The sequence below is a fragment of the Sminthopsis crassicaudata genome, chromosome 6, assembly GCF_048593235.1.
Source record: "Sminthopsis crassicaudata isolate SCR6 chromosome 6, ASM4859323v1, whole genome shotgun sequence".
In the NCBI taxonomy this organism is placed as follows: Eukaryota; Metazoa; Chordata; class Mammalia; order Dasyuromorphia; family Dasyuridae; genus Sminthopsis; species Sminthopsis crassicaudata.
In genome coordinates this window covers 34,176,452-34,201,332 of record NC_133622.1, presented here as the reverse complement: position 1 = coordinate 34,201,332, position 24,881 = coordinate 34,176,452, and the positions used below count along the sequence as shown (strand labels likewise).

Below are 24,881 nucleotides of genomic sequence, written 5' to 3'. Positions count from 1 at the left end.
AATGTTCAAAAATAACTGAGACAGGCTTTGAATTTTAAGAAGTAAAGGACTTCAGACACTTATCACATCACCTAAAAATGTGTGTAAAATTGAGTCAATTAGATTTCATGTTTTTCTCAGCACCAAAGCTATGAGTTAAGGAAAAAAGCAGTAACTTTTTAAGTGAGACTGATTTTTATTAAAAGCAGATTTTAAAAAATTACTATCATATATACAATCGAAAAAAAACCATACATAATTGTATTTTACAAACATTCATTTATCAGGTTGTCTCTTTAGAACTTTTATAAAAGCATCCTTTGGAACTTCAACATTGCCAACTTTTCTCATTCTTTTCTTTCCTTCTGCTTGTCGTTTTAAGAGTTTCATTTTTCGAGTGATATCTCCACCATACTGAGGAAAACCAAAATAACCAGTTAGGGGGAGAAGTGGTTTTATAACCCAAGAAATTTTAAAATACAGCTGGGTCTTGATGTCACCTTATCCACAGATGGTCTTAACTGTCTCTTTTCTGAGATCAACAAGCATTGTTAACTGGCCTTTAAAGTCTTTTACTCAAAATGCCTAGGAATAACAGTGACTTGCTTCCACCCCAGGCTCCACTGCTTATCATCCAGGGGAGCAAACCTTGTGGAGATGGTACCTGGCAACTGCTACTGCTGCTGCATCCCCCACCAATCCTGAAGATCAGGGAAAGGTTAGCCACCAAGGAAATAAATGGGTTTTAAGCAAAATGATGCTGAAGAAGATAAATTACCCAAATGCCTTTAATATTCTACCTTAAGAACCACTGGGCCTTTCCATTTGCAGCTGAAATCTCATTTGTTACAATCTGAACTCCTTTGACAGCAGGAACTGTCTTTTTTATATTTGTATCTCCAGGACTTGACTTAACACAATTACAGAATATGCATTTTTTTCCATTCATTTGGCAAATTCTTTTCCTTGCAATTTTACTTAATGGATTTTTTTTTTAATTTCCAAGGTGAAGATAGTGTTGTAGAATGAAATAAAACTATACAAATACAGGTAAATTAAAGTGATTTTGTTGTTCTTGTAATTTCACTGTTGCAAAAAAAAGCTCCTTCCCAAAGGAAAGCCTCCATTTTTTGGTGCTATATATCCCCAGCATTTACCTGACACATTAGGGCTTGCTTAATATTTTATAATTGACATGATGAAACAAAATATAGGCAATTGCATGCTAGGCATATGGAATGGTAGGGCCAAGAACCCAACTGGAGTTGAGTGTAGTATGTGAAAATCAGAGGCTTGATATCGGAGGACTTTAGAAAAGGGTAGTGAAATTGTTGTTAAGACAGATTGTAAAAAACTATGAAAGCTAAATGAAGGAGTTGCTATTTTATCCTAGAGCAGATATTTCAAACATAGTAGTTTTAGCAAGAGATTTGCTAACGTTTTAATTTAATTTCAATATGAGAACATCAACATCAGAATGTCTATCCTTTTGGCAGCTTAGACCTTTGTCTTAATTATCCACTTTAAAAGCTATCATTTTAAGAATCTTCCAAAGATCTTTCAAATAAAAAGAAAATTTGATACATACACATTTTGCTAAGACGTTTTTCCTGTACGGTTTTACACTGTAAAAGAAAATATTTCACATTGATATTTAATACTTATGATATAAACGTGCATTTATTACAAATAACTTAACTAGAAGCCAAAGACATAGATTTAAAGGAGCACCTCTCATTTTACCCATAAAGCCCCTGACGTAAGTTGTATGTGAACTTTAACCCAATTCTGAATTTAAATCTAAATGCTCTTTCTAAATTAATGTAGTTAAGTTCTGCTTATTTTAACTGACAGAAACATTTTTCTTTTTGATCACATCACCAGAACTTACTGGACATAATTTCTCATGATCTTAGAAAAGGATAATTAGCATTTAAATGTACTCAAACTTCAAGTACCTATGTGAAATATCAAAACAAATGGAAAACTTACTGGACATGGTCCTTATGGAAATGTCTTTACATGTGTGCTAAATGAAACTCACCCCTCTTACAAGTATCTATCTTGAAACAGAAAACATTTAACTGCTTTAAAAATAATTGTTTGTTTTAATAACCTCTTTTGAAATAAACTTCAGTATTTAAAAATCACCAACACATAATGATGTAGTTCTAAAAATTACATTCTATATTATTAAAAATAACTTTAAATAAACTCTTCTCCATATATGCCCACAAGTGAACATTAGCTATATAAAAACTCACGTTTCTCTGGCAATGATTTTACTTCCAACAGCTGCCTGAATAGCTATTTCAAATAGCTGTCTAGGAATTGTATCCTTCAGCCTTTCACATATAGTCTTTCCAATAGGATATGCCTTTTCTCTGAAAGAATAAGGGCATATTAATAACTTTTTTAAGAGATAAAGATCCCAAATAAAAAGTATTTAAAATAATTTTTTAGGAAACAAGAACAGGAATTTTGGATTTTCACAATTATTTGAATTTTCATAGAAAACATCTTATAACACAGGATAAGGGGTTGTCCTAATGTACACATGGAAGCAGCACAAGCAGTGTTGGAGATGGCTTAGATGGTAACAAAAAGGACAGGAGATTCTGAATTGTCTTAGAGTGTTTGGCAACTCTACTGCCTATCTGTAATTTGTAAGTTTAGTTCAGACATCTAATGAAACAACACTTAACATTCCTAATGGAAAAGACCAGAGATGAATAGAAAATCTCATTGCCAAAGAGAAGATTCAAGAGAAGCATAAAAAACAAAAACAAAAAAAACATTCAAGAGTATTCTTGTATCACTCTTAAGAACTTTATCATTAAGTCAGTTAGAAGTTTCTATAAAGGCAGAAGGGATGGGTGAGTCAATTGTTAGGAAGGAGTGAGAAAGAAATGGATGCACTGGGAGAAGGGAGAGGAAGAATGGAGAAAATGATCACATAAGAGGTATGAAAAGAATAGCTTTTAATAGTGGTGAGGAAAATTGGGGGGAAGGGGGTTGGAGGATAATACTTAAAACTGCAAACTTGGCTGAATTTGTTCAAAAAGTAAAGAATGTATATACAGAAATTTATTTTACCCAACAGGGAAGTAGGAGGAGAAGGGGATGATAAAAGTGAGATGAAGGAAGTGGTGATAAGAAGCAAAACAGACCTGAGGAGGGACAGGAAAGGAGAAACTCAAGAAAGTAACTGAATGAGAATGGAATAAACTCACCCATAAAATGGAAGCAGATAGCAAAACGCATTAGAAATGAAAATCCAATAATATGTTTACAAGAAATACACTTGAAATGGAAAAGACACAAAGAGCTGAAAGCTAAATCTATTTTGCTTCAGCTGAGGCAAATAAGGCAGGGAAAGCAATCATGATTTCAGAGAAAGTATAACTAGTAAAGAGTTAAAAAAAAAATTACATTTTGCTAAAGTATCACAGACAATATAAAATTGCTTACTGAAATTTCTCTGATAAATGCTTAATTTCTCAAATATGTGTATATATGTATATATATATATATATATATATATATATATATATATATATATATATATATATATATATATATATATATAGGAAGCCAATTCAATTTTATAATACAAGTCATGTTCCAATTAATAAACAGTCAAAGGATATGAACAGACACTTCTCAGATAAAGAAATCAAAGGATTTATAGTCATCCGAAAAAATGTTCTAAATCACTATTGGAGAGATTAAAACAACTCAAAGATACCATCTAATATCAGATTAGCTAACATGACAGAAAAGAAAAAATATAAATGCCAGAGAGGATGTGGAAAAATAGCTCTGTGGAGTTGTGAATTGGTCTAGTCATTTTGAAAAACTATTTGTAACTATGGCCAAAGGGCTATAAAACTGCATATCCTATGGCCCAGCAATACACTATTAAGCCCGTATCAAAGATCAAAGAAAAAGGGAAAGGATCTATTTATACAAAATTATATAATGACTTTTTTTGGGGTGGCAAAGAATTGGAAATTGAGGGACTGCACATCAACTGGGGAATGGTTGAATATGTTGTCAAATAGGATAGTGATAGAAAACTGTGATTTCAGAAAAACATAAGAGTTATACAAAATGATGAATGAAAGAAGCAGAAGATTTTACATAGTAAATGGAGGTTATTTGGGAAAAGGCAGAAACAGAGGACAAGTACATTGGAGAGGATATTTACCCTCATTAAGAAAGATGTAACTGTCTAGGAATATCCCACTATGTACTCTTCCCTAATTAAATCACATCTGAAATACTGTGAAATTCGCAAAATATTTGAGGAAAACATGCAGTAATTAGTAAAGGATCGCCAGAACATGATATTAAAGCTCAATGGAAAGAATGGAAGACAGGTAATATATTGGGGAAAGAATTAAGGGGGATTCAAAATAGGAGTTATATCTCTTATGCTGGGATAGATAGAAAACTTGGGAACAAAAAGTAGAAATGGGAAAGATGCAAATTTAGTTTAATTTAAAATTTTAGTTTAGTTAAAATTTTTGATGCATTTAAAAGGTTCCAGTTTCTAGCTGTGTTGCAGAAGGAATTATTGTAACATTAAACTAGATGGAATTTCCTTAATAAGATTTGAGTAAAACTAGAAACCTTAGAAAAAAGTGATTTTTGTTTACAAATAACTAGACTAATGCAACTTACTTGTGTGCAATTGTTACCAACTCTTCTACAGGATTGCCATTTAATAGAATATCCATTTTTACAAGGTCTGCAGTTTGATATCCAGCATCTTCATAATCAAAACTAATGGAAGAAATGATTATATGGTTAATGAATATTTATATTTCCTGCCAAACAAACAAAAAACAGAAAAATGCAATACTGAAATAAGTAGCTTAATATTAAGATATTTCATTTATAGTTGTAGACTAAAGGGTAGGGACCTAAAATGTTTTGGATGGGGGGTGGAAGAACAATAAGTTTTTGAGACAGTGTTTCTACTGAAACTAATTCAAAAGCAGGTGCAGGATAAAGTATGGAGCTGGAAGGGAACTTGGCCCAAATATTTCATTCTACCAAGGAAGAAGAACTGAAGGTTAGGAAAGCCAGGTAATAAGTGATTTAACCTAAGCCTACTTAAGTATGCTTTCCATGGGTCGTAATTTGAGATGCCAGAAACATGAAAGCCTTGATATCTTTAGCCAGGCTGATGATAATTTATTTTATCCAGTGGAGAATAGGGAAAATCTCAACTAGAAATTTTATAGGCTGGCACCCAGCATCAAAAAGAAAAAAAAACAACAAAATCCCCCAAACAACAACAAAACCCAAAATACCATAAACTGTTTCTGATACCAAAATACCATAAACTGTCTGTGTCTTAATAGGCACAGAGGCATTATTTGGGGGGAAGAGGGCTCATATTTTTGAAAACCTACTCAAATGGGGAATGGGTTAAATAGACAACACTATATATGCACCTTCAAGGGTACAGTACCCTCCAAAATATATAAAGAAATAAGGGGGGAGGAATGAGTGAAGGAGGAAGAAAAGAGTGAGGGTAGAAAAGGGAGGGAATCGGGTGAGAGACATTAAGTAATAGCAAGGCAAGTTATAGAGCAGAATTAAAGCAGAATTAGCAGAGATGAGAAAGATAAGTGAGAGTGAGATAGAAAGGGAGGGAGAGAAAGTGTGTATGTGTATACATAAATATCTTTTCTTAACTATAGTCCGTTTGGGGGTGGAGATGAAAGGAAAAAAAAAGTAAAAAAGCAGCAAGAGAACAAAAGAGCTGATTTTCTTTTTCTCATCCTATTTTTTTTTGTTTGTTTGTTTAAATAAAATTGTTTGGACACTGATTTTAGCTTTTAATCAATCAAAATTTAAATTCTCATCTGTGGTTCAGAAAATTGAGACTGCTCCATAAGAAATGCAGGATAAACAGATATTATTTTCAATAGAAAATGTCTAAATTTTTTTCTCACCAATATACTTACCTAGCATATCCAGATGAAAGAGATTTTAAGGAATCATAAAAATCCACCACAATCTCATTCAAAGGGAAGAGGTATTTAAGCATAACTCGATTCTGATCAATGAAAACCATATCTTTTTGAACTGCCCTTCGAGTCTAAAAAATATAATATGGTATAGTCAAATCACTCAGATATTGATGAATGAAAAAATACATAAGTTCCTCAAAATTTTCTAAAATTCTAGTTTAAAATAATACATACAACTTCATGTACAAAGATAAAAGTTATCCTCTTCAGGACTTCAAAAATAGCCACATGGTTTCAAGTAGAAGGGACCTGAATTTCTTCTCGCCTCTAATCAAGCATGAATAAATATTACTTTCCTTATAATTCTGCTCAAACTGATTGACTGGATAAGTTGACAGAAAAAGAAAAAGGCAGAAAACAGAAAAGGACAGAAATGAGAGAGGCTGTGGAAAAACAGGAGTGCTAATGCACTGATGTTGGAGTTGTGAACTGGTCCAGTCATTCTGGAGAATAGGGAACTCTGCCCAAACAACTGCTGAAGTGAGCATACCAGATGACCCAGTAATACTCTTCAGGTCCTATTTGTGCAACAATCTTTACAACAGCTTTTTTAGGATGGCAAAGAATTGGAAACTGGGGGATGTCTATTGATTGGGGAATGGCTAAAACAACTATAGTGATTGGCTTACGATGGAATACTACTGTGCTGTAAAAACGACAAGCACGACTGATTTCAGAAAAACCTGGGAAATTTTTTATGAACTGTTAAGTCAACTGAATAAAACCAGGAGAATTCTGTGCATAGTAACAGCAATTTTGATAATTCCCAACTGTGAAAGACTTCACTATTAATCAGTATAGTGATCCAAGATAATTTCACCTCCAGAGAGAGAGAGAGCTGGTAAACTCCAAGGGCAGACTGAACGTACTTTTTATACTTCATTTTTCATTTTCATTCTATTTTCTTTAGAATGGAAATGTTTTGCATAACTTCACTTATATAATATATTGAATTCTTAAGGGGTGTTTTTAAAAAATAAATGTTAAAATATTTTAAAAATATAATTGGGAAATATTTAATGAAATAGAAATATTTTTAAGAATGTGCTCAGAAAGTTTGTAATGCTTTACACTTCACTCAAGAATCCAGGAAAATAAAGTACTGTTCCCATCTCCATTTTAGATTCAGAAAATTGTTCATACAGGCTAAGTGATCTGCCAAAGCTTGAAGGAAAAATTTAAATCTAGATTTTCCTGATTCCAAGGTCCTAAAATTACTTCTTTAGAGCTGGAAGGGAACGCAGAAGTTGTCATGTTCAATCCTCTCCTTTTACATAAAAGAAAACCATACTTGCAAATGATCACATGGATTTTAAGTTTCTCATAGGATTCAAATTTAGGTCTTCTGATACTGAAGTCCAGTGCTTTATCCACTATTAGCTCAGCCCTTTAATCTCAACATACCACACTAACTAGATGAGGTTGGGATTTTTCAGGAGAAATTTTATTAACAAACTAAGAGGTAAATGAAAGGAGGGAGGGGAATGTAAACAGTTTACTGTGAATATATTTCCTTTTGGCTTTAATGAATGTTCTCATCTTTATTTCAATCTTATCTTAACTCTGGTCTCTACTCTTCAATGGAACTCATCTTTACCACAATATTTAAGCTATCATTTGGGTTTAATTTCATCATATTCCATGTGACCATAATACTTTGCCCTATCATTTCTATAATCTATTTTCCTCACTGCTTACAAAAGCCAAGTTTACTGCCATTGTTTCCTTCTATTGCTTATATGTCTATGTACCTCTCATTAAGTTTCTGGTTCTAGTTTGAAAGGTAACATTAGTCTTGAAATCATTTGTAAGACAAAGACAATTAGACATCACTCATAACTCCAGAATGATCAGTTAGGTTACTTGTTCTGCTCAAAACAATAGATTTATAGTCTCCCTACTAACTGCCAATCCTAGGATACTAATTTAACAAAAATCCTATCACTAAAGTTTAACACAAAAAATATACACAGATATACCAATTAACTACTGATATTTATAAAACATTAAGATTTACAAAGATATGTACAGGTAACTATAATATATAGATAGATATACTAATCTCATTATAGATGAGGGAGGAGCTTGGAACCAGGACAGTTCAGGGATTTGCCCAGGATAGTCAGTGTCAAGAAGTGGGATCCCACTCCCACTTCCCAACTCCAAGGTCAGCACACCCTCCATTACATCACACCACCTGAACAACAGCAGTAAATTCTGCTAGAACAATTTTCCTGATATTTTATGTCACAGTCAAAGTTTTCAATCATAAATCCTTCTTTTGGGTAGCAAACAAAAACTTATTTTGTATGAGCGGTCTTTTAAAAATATGAACCTACTTAATATTTAACTTAAAATGGTATAGCGCTATTCTGGAGTGAAGAAATTAGGTGAAATACTGATGAATGATGCATGTATAATTGTATTTAATTGTATTAAGTATGTACCAGGCAAAGTGTCATTATTTTTCCTGTGTATTCATTCGGTGTTATAATGGTACCCAAAACAATTGGCTCCAGATATTCTGTTACTTTTGATTTATCAGGAAACTGGGAGGGGTTGATGATTGTAATTTCCTTTTCTCTGTATTCCTGAAAATGGAAAAAAAATCAATGATTGTTAAAAAAAAAATTTCCAAAGTAGTCTCATAATTTGAGTTCATTTCTCGAAATTTTACATTCTTTATAGAAATAACTTGGAGCAGAACGATGCCTAAGTTTGAATCCTGGTTTGCTGTTCAGGTGTTATCTGTGTGACCCTGAACCAATCACTTACTCTCTGTAGGTCATAGTTTTCTTACCTTTCAAAGATTGGTTTAGAGCTGGCTTCTTAAAGCTTTTTCCAGACACAACCTCTTTTTATCCTATAAATTTTTAAGTGATCCTGGGAATGTAAAACATGCATATAAACCAAACATTTACTGATACTAATTTTGCACCCGCCATATTCAGTTATGAGACCCACGTGGGACCTCGTTTAAGAAGCTGGGATCCTAAGGACAGATCTCTTCCAATTATGAAGCTGTGATTCTGATTCCTGGAGTATTGACTGTTTGTTTTTCTTTAGCTATTACTCAACATTAAACCTCAAATTTACAATCACTTATCTGACAATTCATTGCTACCTACATGCAAAATGAATATTTGTGTACACACACACATACACACACACACACACACTCTCTCTCTCTCTCTCTCTCTCTCTAAAAGTACCACAAACTATTCATGCCTTTTATGTATAAAAAAATGAAAGCCAAAGTATATCATAATATAAAATTTAATTTGCTCCCTACAATAGTCATGGAAATAATTCTCAATCTAATTTAACTTAAGCAAAACAAATGTATTTTTCCCCCCACAGACCAGATCTATAATTTAATTTATGTGCTGAATTAGTAGCTTTTAAAATCTTTTAAGTTTCAGTTGCAGATATTAACTACTGTTTGACATGAAAAACCTTTTTATAATCTGGCTTGAACCTAATTTTTCCCCACTGATTACACTATCCCTTTTCATATATATATATATATATATATATATATATATATATATATATATATATATATATATATATATATATATATATATATATATATATATACATATATATATATAAAATCTTTCCCACATAATCTTATCCCTGTAATATTCTCCCATTTTTTACCTCAAACTCTAGCTTTCTTCAGCAAAAAGGTTAAGTAATACCACTGGCAGGAAGCCCTTCCTGATTTCTCTAGTTAAGCACTTAGTATCCAAAAGCATTTTTCTTTGTGCCTCTATTTACTTTTCTGTGAATATGGCAATGCTGTCATTAGAATAGGTCCTTGAATCAGGGGTTTATATCAGTATTTGTATCCCAATCTTGATACATAGGTAGACGTTCCACAAATGCAAACAAATAATCTGTCTTTTACAATCTGAATAAGAAGAGGCCTGGCTTCTTGAGAACTTCATTGAGTCAACCATAATAACATATTTTGTGTATATCACTGATCCCAGATCTTCCTGATTTGAAGACCAACCCAACCATGCTACCATTTAAATGATGCACATCTTACTATATTTATAGACTACAAAGTAAAATTTGCTCAAAATATTGCAATTCAGAAGAAACTTAAAATTCCCTATAGTATTTGATTCCAAATATTATCATTCTCCGCCATGTTTTTCACATTTTACACAAGCAATAAATCTTGACCAAAAAAATCTTTTTTCTCCCCAATTACTGACTCCACTTAGAACAAACAATATTGTTCTAGGGAAATCGACATTTCTCCCAGTGAAAGACTTCAATAAAGAATACTTATTACCAGTAATGTAACAAAAGTTCTAAAAAATAACTGTTCCTGTTCTTTATTTTACCAAAAAGACAAAGCTAATTTGTTCTTCATCAGTTACATTTCATCATAAACTACATCTCCAATTATCACAAGACAGAATAATTATAATGGTCAAAATTTTAAGTACCTTTATTAACTTTGCTGATGAAAGAATAGCTTTATAAGGGACAGTAGGTGTAGTCAAAATAACAGAAGCATTATATTCTTGTTCCAATCGTTGATTAAAAACTTCCATATGTAGGAGGCCAAGAAATCCCAACCTAAGGAGGAAAAAAAAAAAGTCAAAATAAAATTATTTCATTCCAATTGTCTATAATTTAATGCTCATTTTAAACGTACTTTTAAACAAACAAACAAACAAAACAAAAAAAAAAAAACCAGTTAATATATACAACTTATCTCACATATCCAATTAGTTGCCAAATCTATACCTTTAGGTCCACCATATGGAAACCACTTTAGTTTCAGATCCTTTTCATCCTCCCTGCGTGATTCCAAAAGCCTTCTAATTAATCTCTCCGTTTTCAGTCTCTTCCCTCTTTCTATCATCCACATAGCTAATAGGGATATTCCTAGAACAAATATGTCATGTTGTCACTCCCCAGACTCCCTATGACCTAGAATCAAACATTTGTAAAAACAAATCGTCCTCTTTTATTTAATTCTTTAGCATAGTCAAAAGTGGCCTCTATCTCCCAATTCCATGGCTCTGCAGTTTGTTAAAACATTTATGGGAAAGAAATGCACTCTTTCTACATTGTTATCTCTTAAGAATTCCAAATCTCTTTTAAAAGATCAGAATAAAAGCCATCTCCTATAGGAGGCTGTTATCCTTCCCCACAAAATACCCTGTATTTACTTTATATATGCCATGTATACACATTATCTCTTCACATAGCATATAAGTTCTCTGAGGACAGGGCATCATCTATATTTCTAGTGTTTGCTCCTTATAGCTCAAAGTACATAATCAATAATTAATAAATGTTTAACAGGTTAAAATTCTGAAAAAAATTAAGCAGATAATGACTCTCACCTCCAACCAGCACCCAAGGCAAGGCTACTATCCCGATGTACTGTCACACTGGAATCATTTAATGTCAGTTTTTCTATGGCACTTTTCAGATTATTATATTCAGACTGATCGATGGGGTACATTCCTGTGAAAATATTTGATAAAACATTTCATCATATCAGGTCATACTAACACATTTTTTAGCTCTTAGTCCAAGACATACATAATGCTGTATACACATTCATACTAAGAATTTATCATCACAATGTTTATACAAGTATTCTTTAATCTTTGTCTGAAAAGAAGCAAATAAAGCTATGCTAGAATTTCTAGCTTTCCTCACTAACACATCCACCAAAAAGAGTGACCAAAATGGTTACACGCAACTGCTTCATAAACTATTCTGAAATACCTGTTTTATTTACAGATCAGGTTTGTTTGTTTTTTGTTTTGTTTTTTTTAATCTCACTTGAACACTAAGAACTTATGCCTTAGCAGGGAAGCCTTCTGCTTCAGAAATACCAGTTAGGTGCTTCTGTTAGACTAGAAAAAAAAATAGCCTACTTCTGGCATATCATTTTTAGAAAATGGAACAGTATAATTGTATAATTGTCGAACTCTATCAGTTCTTCACAAGTAATTTTCATTAGATTTTAACTTAAAGACAATGATCAGAATGAAGCACAAGTTACAAAAGAATTTTCTGTACATGTGCACAATAGACAAATTCTACATCCTGCATTACTATTTCATGCTTATGATTCTCTCAATGAGTAAAAGAAAAAAAAAAAAAAAGCAGTCACATTCTATTACTCTAACTGCCAAGATATTAGGCTTGCTTCTATTTTATAATCAAGTATTACTTAAATAAAATTATTTTGAGGAATTCTGACTCCAACTAGTCTCAAAGTCAGGAAAATTTGGTTTTAAGACCAAAGTTTTCCAATAGCTACTTTTTGGGTAAGCTGGTAAGTCATCTCCTCAGGGTTTCTTAAAGTTTTTCCACTCATGACTTTTTTATGGCTGAGAATGTTTTATGTGAACCCAGATCAAATCTGAGCCAAGCCATTTCTGGCAGGGTTTGTGAATGTTCAGTGCAAAGTATGAGGGTCTATGTTCAGAACAAAGGCTACAGCAAAGTTACACATGCAAGTACTATCAGAAATACCTTTATGTGTTTATTTTGAATTAATTTTTGGTGCTTTGGTATGTTCAGAAACCTTTTACTGTTGCCAAATCTTTCTCAACCTCCACACATTGGGCTGTGACTCACAGTTTAGGTAGCTTTGCTATAACAGATCTGTTCCCCTGGTGACAAGATGTTGAAGATGCAGAATAATTAAGACTTACATTGATATAAGGGTTTCCTTCCATCCCAGGAATTCCTTATACCAATGAAATCACAGATCTAGACCAGATCAAATTTATTATCTGGGGAAGAACAACATTAATATACTAGTATAAAGGATTTATTTCCTTAGAACAAAAGCTGAATTAAAACTAGTACAGGTGTTAGCACTTCAGAGTATATTTATTGGGATAATTTTGGTAATATTCCATTAATGATGAAAATTTTAAAAACCATTTTGGATGTAATCTTCTTTAAAAACTACTTAAATCTTATGGCATTTCATTATGTAGAACAAAAATCTATTCAAATAATGATATTAACTTGAAAGAGTAGTGCATAATAAAACATAACTGGATACTATACTTATGGAATCTGTCATAATTATTCCTGCTACTTGGGGGAAAAAATTCTGCTCTAATTTTTTGAACTTTTGAACTCCTCACCTGCAAAAACCATTGGTTTCGCTGATTTAAACCCAGGCAAGGGTTCCACTGGTTGTTTATGTAAGTATAATGTATCTCCTATTTGAGCTTCAGTGACATCTTTCATCCCAGCAATCAGATAGCCCACCTGTCCTGCATATCTAAATAAAATTAGTATTATGTGGAAATAATATTGATTGTATATGTTTCAAATATACCCCCATTCTTGCAGCTCAATTCCTTACAATTACCACCATTTGTTCATTTATCACATGGAAAGCATCTTATTTCAAATCCAAATGTCTTCTTTTTGAAAACAATCAATGGCAGGATTCTCAAGGTCTCAAGTATTAGAATGCACACAATTCTCTAATTGAGCTCTTCTTGCATTCTATTTTCCTCTAATAAATCATTTTAAAAAATCAAATCTGGTAAGACCAATTTTCACACCCTTGAGTAAGCCCACTATTCCTCTTTGCAAATGAATCAGAAAAGAATATCTAAGATATTGAGAATAATTATAAAGATGATTTGTGACACTGATTTTTCCCCATTCAGAATATAAAAATAATGGAACTCTCATCAAGGCAGGCTCACTACATAAACTACGGGGGCTGAGGCCTGCAAGGCTAAGTAACTTGTCCAAGTTGCTGCTACTCAGAGTCAGTCAAGATTTGAACCCTGGTATTCCTCATTAAACTCAGTATCTGAGCACTTGATCCATCATACATACTATACTGCTCCAATAGGAATGAATAATACTGCACATTTAAATATAGTAAAATCACAAATAACCCCAATTTTTTCTTTTATAAACATGACTTAGAGGAAAAGAGGAATAAACTGACAAAACAAAATACCATAAATTTGGTCAAGAGGAAGAAAAAAGCAAAGTTCCTGGGCATATATTTAGGAAAGAACATATATAGAAAACTCAAGCATTAAAAAAAAAAAAAAAAAAAAAAAAAAAAAAAAAAATTCTTGTATTTACAATTTTGCATAAATAGTTAAAATAAAAGTTTTTTGGGGAAAGTTATTAGTTATGGAATCAGAATTAACAGCCAAGGAATTCAGAGAGATCACATTAAGATTCTTTTTTAAAATTACCAGCTTAGTTTAAAAAAAAAAAAAAAAGTTTAAATGCTTTATCAAAAAAATAAATCAATCAACACAAGAGTAAACAAAATAAAGTTTTATACAGAAAATTCAGTTATTTTTGCAAATTAAAAAAAAATATCAAAACCCTTCATAGTTCTGATTACTTACAGTTTCTGAGTTAACTGTTCATCTGGGCTCAGAATTCCAACTTCATTAACTTCATAAGTCTTTTGTGTATGAGCAGACACAATCTTATCTCCTTTGGAAACTACTCCATCAAACAGTGCTACATTAGCTATCACTCCTCTGTACTGGTCAAAGTTGGAATCAAACACTAAAGCCTTCAGGGGATTTTTTCGATTCACTTTTGGTCTATGAAACAAAAATAAAAAATCTTTACCACATACACACATAAAAAAATATGTTAAAGATAAAAGAACTGAAGTTATGACTTCACCAGTATAAGAAGATCCCCTTAACAATACAAGTTAGAAATTAATTTGCAGAATATTTTTAAGAGAGGATACAATAAATACTCACGGGGCTATTCTTTCAATGACAGCCTGAAGAACCTTTTCTGTATTTGTTCCTAATTTAGCAGAAATCTAAAGAAAATAATGTTAAAAAAAATTTAACTAAGACAAATTATAAATGATATGATTGTTATTTATTTAATTCTTAATATCTGATAGAATATGCAGCTTATTTGTAAAATGTTATAAATATTCTAAGTTATACCAGCTCTTTATGAGAAAGTGGGAAAAAACTATATAAAATTTGGTCTAAAATACAATGAAACTAGTTTCTCTCCCTTTCCCTCATCGTTCTTTTTCTGCATACAAACAAAAGTTTTCCTGAAATTAATGATAATTAAGTTAAAATCATGCCCACTTTACCCTTGTGGGTAAAAAAATAAAAAAAAAAAAAATAATGCACATGAAAGAGCAAGAATAGCTATTTTACCTTAATACATTCACTACCAGGAATGTCAAACATCTTTTCTATTTGTTTTTCAACCCTTTCAGGATCAGCATTCTTCAGATCAATCTGTAAAATATTAATATTAAATTTCAATAAGCTAAAATAAAATTATACCTTTAGATATATACTGAGATTTTTAGTGTTTAACCGGTTTACCTTTCTTTCCAAACTCTCAATTTCAAAGAGTGCTTATTGACTAAGCAAATTAACATTTTAACACAACTATTAAGGAGTCCAGATTAAGGACTTGCAAAATTTACATAATGCTTATAAATTAACTCTTCAAACATTTCAAAAGACCAATGACTTTACTGGTAAAGATAACCTTAAGACCAAAGACTGCAACCTTCTATACCTAATTAAATACTTTCTTCTTAGGTTGTGATTGCTTATTTAGTGGATACTCTTACAGCAATAAAATGTCTAAATTACAAAACTACAAATTAATGTAATAAAAATTCATGAGATACTATTTTCTAAATTATATTTTATTTTAATTATCAGTCATCTAATTTTCTCACTCCCATCACTAAGTATTGCATTTTAAAAAGCTAAAATTCTTTCAAGCCTTGTTTAAAATCCATATTTTCGATGAAACCTTTCTGCATTTATTCAAATGGAACTTTCCTTATTTCTTATTATGAACTCCTATCCCATGTTTTCTCCATTTACTACATCTAAATTTGAGTCTATGTGTATTATATAGTATTCTGTAAACACATCATCCTTTTTCCTGCTATATAAACTATTTGAAAGGCAGCAAAAATTTCAATAAACTGACCATCTATCATATTCCATCACCAAAATGCAAAGTTTTCAGATTATATGAACTATACTGACTATTAAACAGAATTTACAATTCCTTCTTTTTAAAAAAATTTATCCTTCATATTAAAATACTCACACACTTTTGCAGTCCAACTTTCCAATGCCTTAATTTCGAATTTAAAATTTTTAAAAAAGTGCTCAAAAGCATTACATTATTTAGCATTACATCACCATCAGACAATAGTGTCTTAATACCAAGGACATTTCTTTTATAGAAAATAGCACTTAATAGAGTATATGTACCTAGAAGGTTATACATAAATACTTCTTAAATGACTACATGACATTCACTTTCATTTACTATACTCCTTACGAGGTATGATACTATATTTCATCACTAAACTAATTATTTAAAATATATATGTGTGTGTATAATTACTCAGTACTTTCTTTATTTACCTTGTTTATAACAGGGATTATTGAGAGCTGTGCTTCAAAGGCCAGAAAGAAATTTGCTACAGTTTGAGCTTGAATACCCTAAAAATATTAAAGTAGACAGATTTACAAATATAATTAACTATTCACAACAAAACTCAAATCAACATAAATTATGCTCCTTTATAACAAACTAACATTTTTGCATAATATTAATATGATCCTCACTCATGAGCATTCTTAGTTTTAGGGAACTCAAATCAAGGCAGAGCTGACAGCAAGTCAAAAAAGCTGAATAGGTGGTGTTGAACAATCACCACCCCAAGGGACAAGTGGTAGTTATTCAGTCAGACGCTAAAAGCATAGCTCAAGTGCATCTGAATTACCACATTTCAATATAGCAAGAACCTTCTTATTGAAAAATATGTATAGTCCTTTAACTTCTCTGAACCTGAGCTTCTTAATATATAAATTAAGGGTTATATTGAATGATCTTTTAAATGTCTTCTTCCACTTCTAAAGTTTTACAATTCTAAAAATCCCAGGCGTCAAATACCACCCCTGAATTCAGGAGGACCCGAGTTCAAATTTGACCTCAGACACTTAACACTTCCTAGCTCTATGACCCTAGGCAAGTCACTTAATCCCAAATGCCTTAGCAAAAAAAGAAAAAAACCTGAGGTGTCTGGAGAATAAACTATTTTTTAAAAAATATATCATAAGCAGTCTATTAAATCTGATATTCCTTACAGGCATTGGCTATGTCTTTGTATTTTCCTCCTGGCTTAGCAGAGTGGCCAAATGTAATTGAAATTAACATTTTGTTACAAACAGAGTTTTCCAGGACTTTAATAAAGTTTGTGTTGGAAAGTAATTTTGTTATGCTTCATATTTAGTGGTTGTTGTTTGGTCATTTAGTTGTGTCTAATTCTTTTTGACCCTATTTGGAGTTTTCTTGGTAAAGACATTTGAGTGGTTTTCCAGTTCATTTTTACAAATGAGTAACTGAGGTAAATAGGGGTTAAGTGATTTGACCAGGGTCACACAGCAAGTAAGTGTCTGAATGAAGATTTGAATTGAAGATAAGTTTTCCTGATTTCAGGCCCAACACTCTCTCAACTGTTCCATCTATACGTTCTCAAAAAGAAAAAAAAAAAAAAAAAAAAATTAAAAAGGCATTTTGTGCCTCAGACACTGGAGTGGTTTGCCATTTCCTTCTCCACCATGTCTCCCCTTACAGATTAAAAAAACTAAACTAAAAAGGGATTAATTACACGACTGGGTCAAGAGCTAGTAACAATTTGAGAAGGATTTGAACTCACACCTTCCTGACCCTGGGCCTGGTCCTCTATGCACTGCACCAATGAGTTGCCTATGTTTTTTAATTTTAAAAGTTCTATGGGTCTTTAAATTTTGTCAAGTCTTCTATGTATATTACTCATTCAAGCCTCTTAACCACCACCAACTCCACATTATTATTTTTTATCAGTGGGAAAATGAAAGAGGATTATTTATCCGTGCTTCATTATTGGGAGAATTTATATTTGCCCAACTCCATGTTCAGCAATCTCTTTTCTAATCTGCCCTGTAGTACTTCTCAATCACCCTTCTGGGAAATTTTGAGACTTCTAACATTTTTCCAAATAATGATTTCCCACAATTTTCCTTCTACTCTGTGATTCTTAATGACCTGGTCATTAAAGTTCTCAAAGTTTATGTGCCTAAAGTATGCCAAAAATATCAAATTATAAATTCGTATGATCTTTCAAATTTGAGATTATGCCCCAGATTATTACTGAAAATAAGCATGTCACTTTTAAGAACTCTCTTCTCTCATATTACTTCTTAAAACTTACTATTTAAATTGGCACATAAAATTTAATGAAAATGGAATTGATCTATCCAATAACAAGAGAAAAATGTCTTTTTTATCTAAGATTTTCCAAAGGAATTTAGAGTAACAGAAAAATCATTAATATTATTAAAAAACTGAAGTGAAATTTATACCTCATTTGCATCTACCACAAGTAAAACACCTTGACAAGCAGAGAGTGATCTTGATACTTCATAATTAAAGTCAACATGACCCTAAAAGAGAAAAAAAAAAAGTTGAAGATAAGCTACAATGTTATATTCTTATTATGATTTCACCTTAACTCTCAATTAAAACTGGATTTATCAATTGTTCATGAAACAAGAGTGGCATTAAATAAATGAACAGAAGTGAGATAAAAACCAGGATTTACAGATAAGCTTATGACTAATTTAAAATACATTATTAAGCAAAAAGGATTAGGGTTTAACTTACTGGTGTATCAATGAGGTTTAAAAGGTACAGTTTTCCTCCATAATTATAAAAAAGAGATGCCGTCTGTGCTTTAACAGTGATTCCTCTTTCCCGTTCCACTTGGAGTTTATCAAGTACTTGTTTATTATGATCAGTTTTGGCAATTGTACCTAATAATATAATTTTGTGAAAATGTTTATTATTAGACAACACTGGGTTTTGGAAAACATTCTAAGGATGAATTAGGTTATGCAAAGACAATTAATATTTAAACTCTTTACTAAGTGCAATTCCAGGTGATAAGTTAAATTCACAAAAATGTCAATAAATATTACTAAATTAACATTTAAATATGTACATTTATGTGTCCATACATGCAAAACTAGACATTTTGGTGACTGTGGTTAAGGAATGGAAGCGAAGTAACAGCAAATATGAACTCGGTCTATGGGTGACCTAATGCTAAAATTATTTAACTGTCAAGTGTCCAATCTGCATTTTTAAAGGTCACACACCTGTGAGTTCCAGAAGCCTGTCAGCTAGAGTACTTTTGCCATGATCCACGTGGGCAATGATGCCAAAATTCCTAATATTTTCAACAGGAAATTTGGACATATCCAGTCTTTCCTGGAAAGATAGAAAATTAGTTAACTCCTGAATATTTCTATTAAATGATTTTATTTAGGTATCTCCATATTTAATCAATTAAAACTATTCTTACTTTCATTCTAATGTTACTACTTTCATAGACAAAAAGATAGTTACTAAGACTGGCGACAATTTATCAAGTGTCTCAAGGGGACACACAGGGATCGGTTTTTTTTTTTTTTTCTTATTAGGAGAAATGGTAGCTCCGGAGACTACACATTTTTATGACTCATTTTCGAACTTAGCTTTTGAATATGCATTTTCTGTTATGGAGCCTAGATTTTGACACGTTATATTAAAGACACCATAGGAGATTATGTGTAGAGGGGGTGTGCGGGTCGGACGTTACAGACCACAAACTCACTCTCCCCCATTCGGACACGCGACCCTGCACGGGGTCCCGATCCAGGGAAAGGGGCTCTGGGGGTCGGGACGTCCCGCTGGATCCAAGGACGCATTAACTCCCTGTTTCTGGCCAAAAGGGGGATCGGGCACAAGGCCGGGCCGCTCAAGGTCCCTCGCCCCCGGGATCGCGCAGCGCTCACCACCCGCTCCGAGGCGCTAGAGGACCGGGAGGGGGTCACCCGGAAGGCGCGGGCTTCTCCCGGACGCTGAAGGGAGGGCCAGGCCCCGCAAGTCACCGACAGGGCGGCCCGCGCCGCCCAAGCCCAGCGGGGCCTCGGGCCGGCTCCGACGAGGGCCAGCATGGCCCCGGCCTCCTCCGCGTTCCGCTCTCACGAGTGTCCGGCTCCTGGAGTCATGTCCACCTGCCCCAGCAGAAGCCGTGGGATTCCCCAACCAGAAGGGCGACCGCGACCGGAAGCTCCACCTCCTGCCGCTCAGCAAGCCCGGACTCACTAAGTGCAACCTGACGCCGCTCCCGCGCCCCTTTCGAGAGGACGTGACCCCGCCTACACCATCGCGCCATCTTCTGCGAGGGCTTACGTCGTCACGTCATCCCACCGTTCTCTGGGAAGCATAATGTCATCGCGTCCTCTCACCGCTCTGCTGGGATCGTGACGTCATCGCGTCCTCACGCCGCTCTGCGGGGATCGTGACGTTATCGCGTTGATTTCGCCTTCTCTGTTCCGAAAAAGCCTATTGGCAGGTGACTTAGGAACGTTAGCTTGTTCCCTGCTTTCTGCTTTCTTCGCTCCCCTTTATCCTGGCGTTGCAAGGCGGGGAGCAAGTGGGGGCGGAAGCCGTCCGACCCTCGTCTGCTCCCCGACCTCCCGGGAAATCCTGTCACTTGCACGACCTCCTCCGCCCCGGGAGCTCGGGAGCAAGTGTTCGGGAGCCCCTTCCCCGAAGCTCCTCCGTGCGGGTTAAGGGCCGAACCCGGGCCCCACCTCGCAGCCTTCTCCTTGACCTCCGCGCGGCTTTGAACACTTAAAGCAAAAAAGTTCTGCCAGCACACGCCCGGCTAGGATGGAAAGTAAAGGCCGAAAACTCTCTGCCGGGGAGCCCAGCAGGCGTCCCCCGCGGGGAAGAAGCGGCCCCTTCGGGCAGCCGAGGCCCCGTGGGGTCAGCTTATCCCGACCTCCGGTCTCCGGAGCTTCTGCCCCCGCTCCCGCGGAGGAAGGCTAAGAGCCTGTGCCCCCGCGTGTGCAGAGCCTCGCCTCGCCCAGCCCTGCGAGCTCCCTCATCGCTGGCTATGGCACCGCCACCTTCCTAGCCCCGGGGCCACCTTCTCCCCCTCCCCCCTTTCATCTGCGCTATGGCTTCCCAGGTGCGCGTCCCTACTGCTTAGCTGTGCGCGGTTCCATGCAAATCAGGTGTGAGCTCGGGACCGGGAAGGCCCTCCCCAGCGAGCACTAACTTTTAAACGACTAGCGCCCAGTAGATAGGTCCCCCAGGAGGTTAAAAGGGCAGTCCTTAGTGGGCCTGCTGAGGAAGGCAGCTGAGTTAAACCGCCCTCCGTCCCGACTTCCTGGAGGTAGGATTTGGGTTCCTTCACCTGCTGCTAAGAGCCCTTTCCCTCAAGCTTGGCTCCAAGCGCACTCGAGCTCAGCATCGGGTCAGTTAGCCCGCGGTGGTGGTTTTGAGGTAGGGGAGACCCCAGACCGGTGTCCCCGAGGTGTCTCAAAGAATTTGCAGGCTTGAACCCATCTCCTAGTCAAGGGGCCAAGTTTATTGTAAATACTTGTGAGGCCTTTACAAAGCGGACTGAATTAACAAGGAAATTCATCCAAACAAGGATACATTTATCCAGCTTTCTAGCATTAATAGGGCTCCTAGGTGAGAAGGAATTTGCTTCTCCTTGACCAGATTATCAGTCAGACTAGTCCCAGGAGTTGGATCTGTGGGAGTTTCCTGAGGTCAGAATCAGACTGATTGGATGTGGGAGTTTCCAAAATCAGAAGTTTTAGAACTACTGACTTAAGATTAAAACAAAAGCCCCCCCTAGGTCAGGGGACCCCAAAACCTCCACTAAATTTCCCTAGGAGCTACCAGTGGTCCTCAAACTTTTTAAATAGGGGGCCAGTTCACTGTCTCTCAGATTGTTGGAGGGCGGGACTATAGTAAAAACAAAATCTCACACTGTCCCCGCCCCTCAGCTCATTTGCCTTAAAAGGGGGGAGGGAGGGCCCACGTAAACCACTTCAGCCTCTACATCTGGCCCGCAGGCCTTCGTTTGAGAACCCTTGATGGCTATACCATATCAGTTGTTTCTGCAAAGTATGTGTCAGCAAATACATAAGCCTTAGGCTCCTGCAAGCTTTAGTCACTTTCATGAGGGCCTTTTAGAGGAATAATTAATTTTCCTCTTCTCATCTTCTGATGTGCCATATATTTATTTAGTGAAACTGACCTTGAGTCCTTAAACACAATGCCTGGGGTCCATTTTAAATACCAACTGAAAGCACAAAACTGAAAAGTGTGGCAGCCAATAGCATTCAGAAAGGACAAGCCTTCATGGTGTGGAAGCTGAAACAAGAAGGCAGAGCATTGCCCTGTTTGACCTCAGCTGGGAATATGACTTTTTTTTTTTTTTTTTTGTCTCTCAAGGATGTTTAAAAATGAGTCTGGTGGTGCCATTAGTATTGATTTTGAGATTATAGATAAATTTTAGTGTAGTAGGTAAATAATGAAGCCTAATTGTATGTAGAAGAGGAAATACAAAGTGGAAAAGACAACCAAGGACTTCAAGATTTGGGTTCAACTTATCAGGGCTCTTGCTCCAATCACCAAATGGCAGGGTTGCCTTGGTCACTAAGATCTCAGGAAAAATGGAAGGCCTCTTCTAGCCCTAACCCAGATTAGGCCAGAGAAGACCTGATATGATTTACCCCCCCAGGAACTGAAGAGAGAATTTTAAAGGATTCATTGCTAATGGTCTCTGTGGTCTGTAAGAGAAAGACTTGTGCCCCTTGTTCAGGAGCCCTTGGGCAGAAGGGAGAGACTTGGGTCCTCTTCATCCTCATGTGCTTTGCTAGCACAGAATCTGGCCTTGTCCTATTAACTATTTAAATATAAAATTTATGCAAAAATCACTGCTGGGTAAGTTAGGCACTAGGAAGTGGCATAATTAAGGAAGTCCTTGTGCTAAAGCTGAGTTTTGAAGGAAGCTGGGGTTTTAGAGGTAGCCATCACCAGGGAGTTCATTCCAATCATAGGGGACAGTTTGTCAGTCCTTTAGTGATAGCAATTTAGATTACAGATGCTTTGTGTTTTATTTAAAACCAAACCAGATCCCCCTCCCCTTCCCTCACACACACAAGTTTTCTCTCTCATACTGAATGACACTGATTTAAGAATTTGGTTTAGGAAAGGGACCTTTATGTGATCTCAGTTTTGTCTTGTTTAGATTACAAAACTCAAAAAGCCAATTGAGCTTCAAGTTTGAGCTCACCTCCAGTATGACTTGTTGCTCACCTAGCCTTTCATATCATTTTTTGTTTCTTTATCTTTCAGTGTTCCAAAGAAAATATCTGGCATAAATACCTAGAGCATGGCTGTACTGTTTGAATTGACATTTAGTTGTATGAACATTTTCTATGGTTAAATTCAGCCATTAAGCCCCAAATCTCTCCAGAGTTGTACATCATGACCATAACTATCTTTAAAGTTTTGTTTGAGGGGAACCCAGGAAGTATAGTGGTTAGAGCTCTGGAGTCTGGAGGACCTATATTCAAATACAGTCTCAGACACTAGTTATATGACTTTGGGAAAGTCCCTTAACCCTGATTTGTTCCAAAAATAAAAAAAATTCTAATTGATACACATCAGCACATTATTTTTCTTGTTGAGAGTTTATAAACATGAGTGGATATGTCACATATTTCCTCCCTGTTCATTTCCTGTTTCATACTTAATTGAAGTCTTTTCCTTTGTTGGAAAAGTTGAGCATCATAGCATAGATCCCTATGTACTCCACTAGGGTGGAAGAAAGACCATTGAATAGAGAATACATTTTTCATTAGAGGAATTTCAATGTTTTCATATGTTGAGGTATTACTAGCTACATACTTTTACTCTTTAACTTGCAAAGGTTTTTAAGATATGTCAAAAGCTCATAGGGAAATAAAATATTTTAGAAACAATATATAATATGTAAGCAACTTATTTTTAATGGTAGTTGGAGGGCATAGTTCCATTTAAAAAAAAAAAAAAAAAAACTAAACTAAAAATTTTACTCACCCCCCCCAAGATGTGTTCTCCATTTCTTGATTCCTATATTTAATGATATTTCCAATATTCTTTTTCAACTCAGCATCCTCTTTTTAATCCAAGGGTCAACTTTATTTCTGTTATTGTAACCTTGACACTTCAAAAGCAATCTGTGTATGCTGTTTTACATTGTATATTTCCTCTTTCCATTTTTATGATGGGATATTATAAGTGACTTTATCAAAGAACATTAACTGTACAACATTGTACTCTTTCCTGAATTTTTATTTCCTCTTTCCCTAAATAACAAACCATCATGTTTTTTTAATTTTTCAAGCTTTTATGATATTCTCTAAAACACTTCTCATTTCTTATCTAGTCAATAAATCCTTGACTGACCCCTGGTCCTGTACTTGTTTTAAGGGGCAGACAAAGTAATATTATAATACTCCTATGTCTCTTCTCCTTCCTGTGATGGAATGCCCTGGGATCACTGTGTCATTTTGTAATGTTAGACAGTTTTATAAATGACTTGGATGACAGTCTGGTTGGCATCCTTACCAAATTTTCAGATGACACATCACAAGGAGGAATAGCTATCGTGTTGTATGACAGGATTCAAAAAGACCTTGACAAGCTAAAACAGTGGGACAGATTTAATAAAATGAAATGGAAAGAGACATCTGATTAAGTTGATAAAGGCATTTCTTGTTAATGGTGGCAATGTGAAAGGTATCTCTTAAGGGCAAAGGATAGGTTTGTTTCTACTTGGAGGAAACTATTTTCAAAGAAAGGTATGCTTTTGACTAAAATTAAGTATCTTTAGAAAAAGGACCATTTTTTCAAGCCTAAACAAAATTATGGTCATTTTTTGTGTGTCATGGTTGCCTTTTGTTTTTT

The 24,881-nt window shown here is 35.0% G+C and overlaps 2 protein-coding genes across 3 annotated transcripts in view; one reads left to right on the top strand and one right to left on the bottom strand.

Moving 5' to 3' along the window:
• Positions 1-155: 155 nt before the first annotated feature.
• On the bottom strand, positions 156-20,313 carry GUF1 (GTP binding elongation factor GUF1). 2 transcript variants are annotated; one of them, XM_074274564.1, is made up of 17 exons: positions 19,916-20,313; positions 19,238-19,349; positions 18,744-18,892; positions 18,443-18,523; positions 16,460-16,537; positions 15,215-15,298; positions 14,792-14,856; positions 14,420-14,623; positions 13,175-13,314; positions 11,402-11,525; positions 10,493-10,625; positions 8,474-8,617; positions 5,961-6,094; positions 4,666-4,767; positions 2,244-2,363; positions 1,568-1,604; positions 156-393 (listed from the first exon to the last, which is right to left on the bottom strand). In XM_074274564.1, exons 1-17 carry the CDS (start codon positions 20,075-20,077, stop codon positions 256-258), a joined length of 2,007 nt encoding a protein of 668 aa, XP_074130665.1. In that variant the 5' UTR covers positions 20,078-20,313; the 3' UTR covers positions 156-255. The 2 variants fall into 2 exon arrangements, with proteins under 2 accessions (XP_074130665.1, XP_074130666.1); XM_074274565.1 differs by having other exon boundaries at positions 18,744-18,934; positions 19,179-19,349; positions 19,916-20,235.
• Positions 20,314-20,342: 29 nt separating this feature from the next.
• The window catches only part of YIPF7 (Yip1 domain family member 7), a 53,177-nt gene continuing 48,638 nt past the window's right edge, over positions 20,343-24,881 (top strand). The window contains exon 1 of the mRNA XM_074274568.1: positions 20,343-20,478. The gene's annotated coding sequence lies outside the window, so the exon portion shown is untranslated. The remainder of the gene's footprint in view (positions 20,479-24,881) is intronic.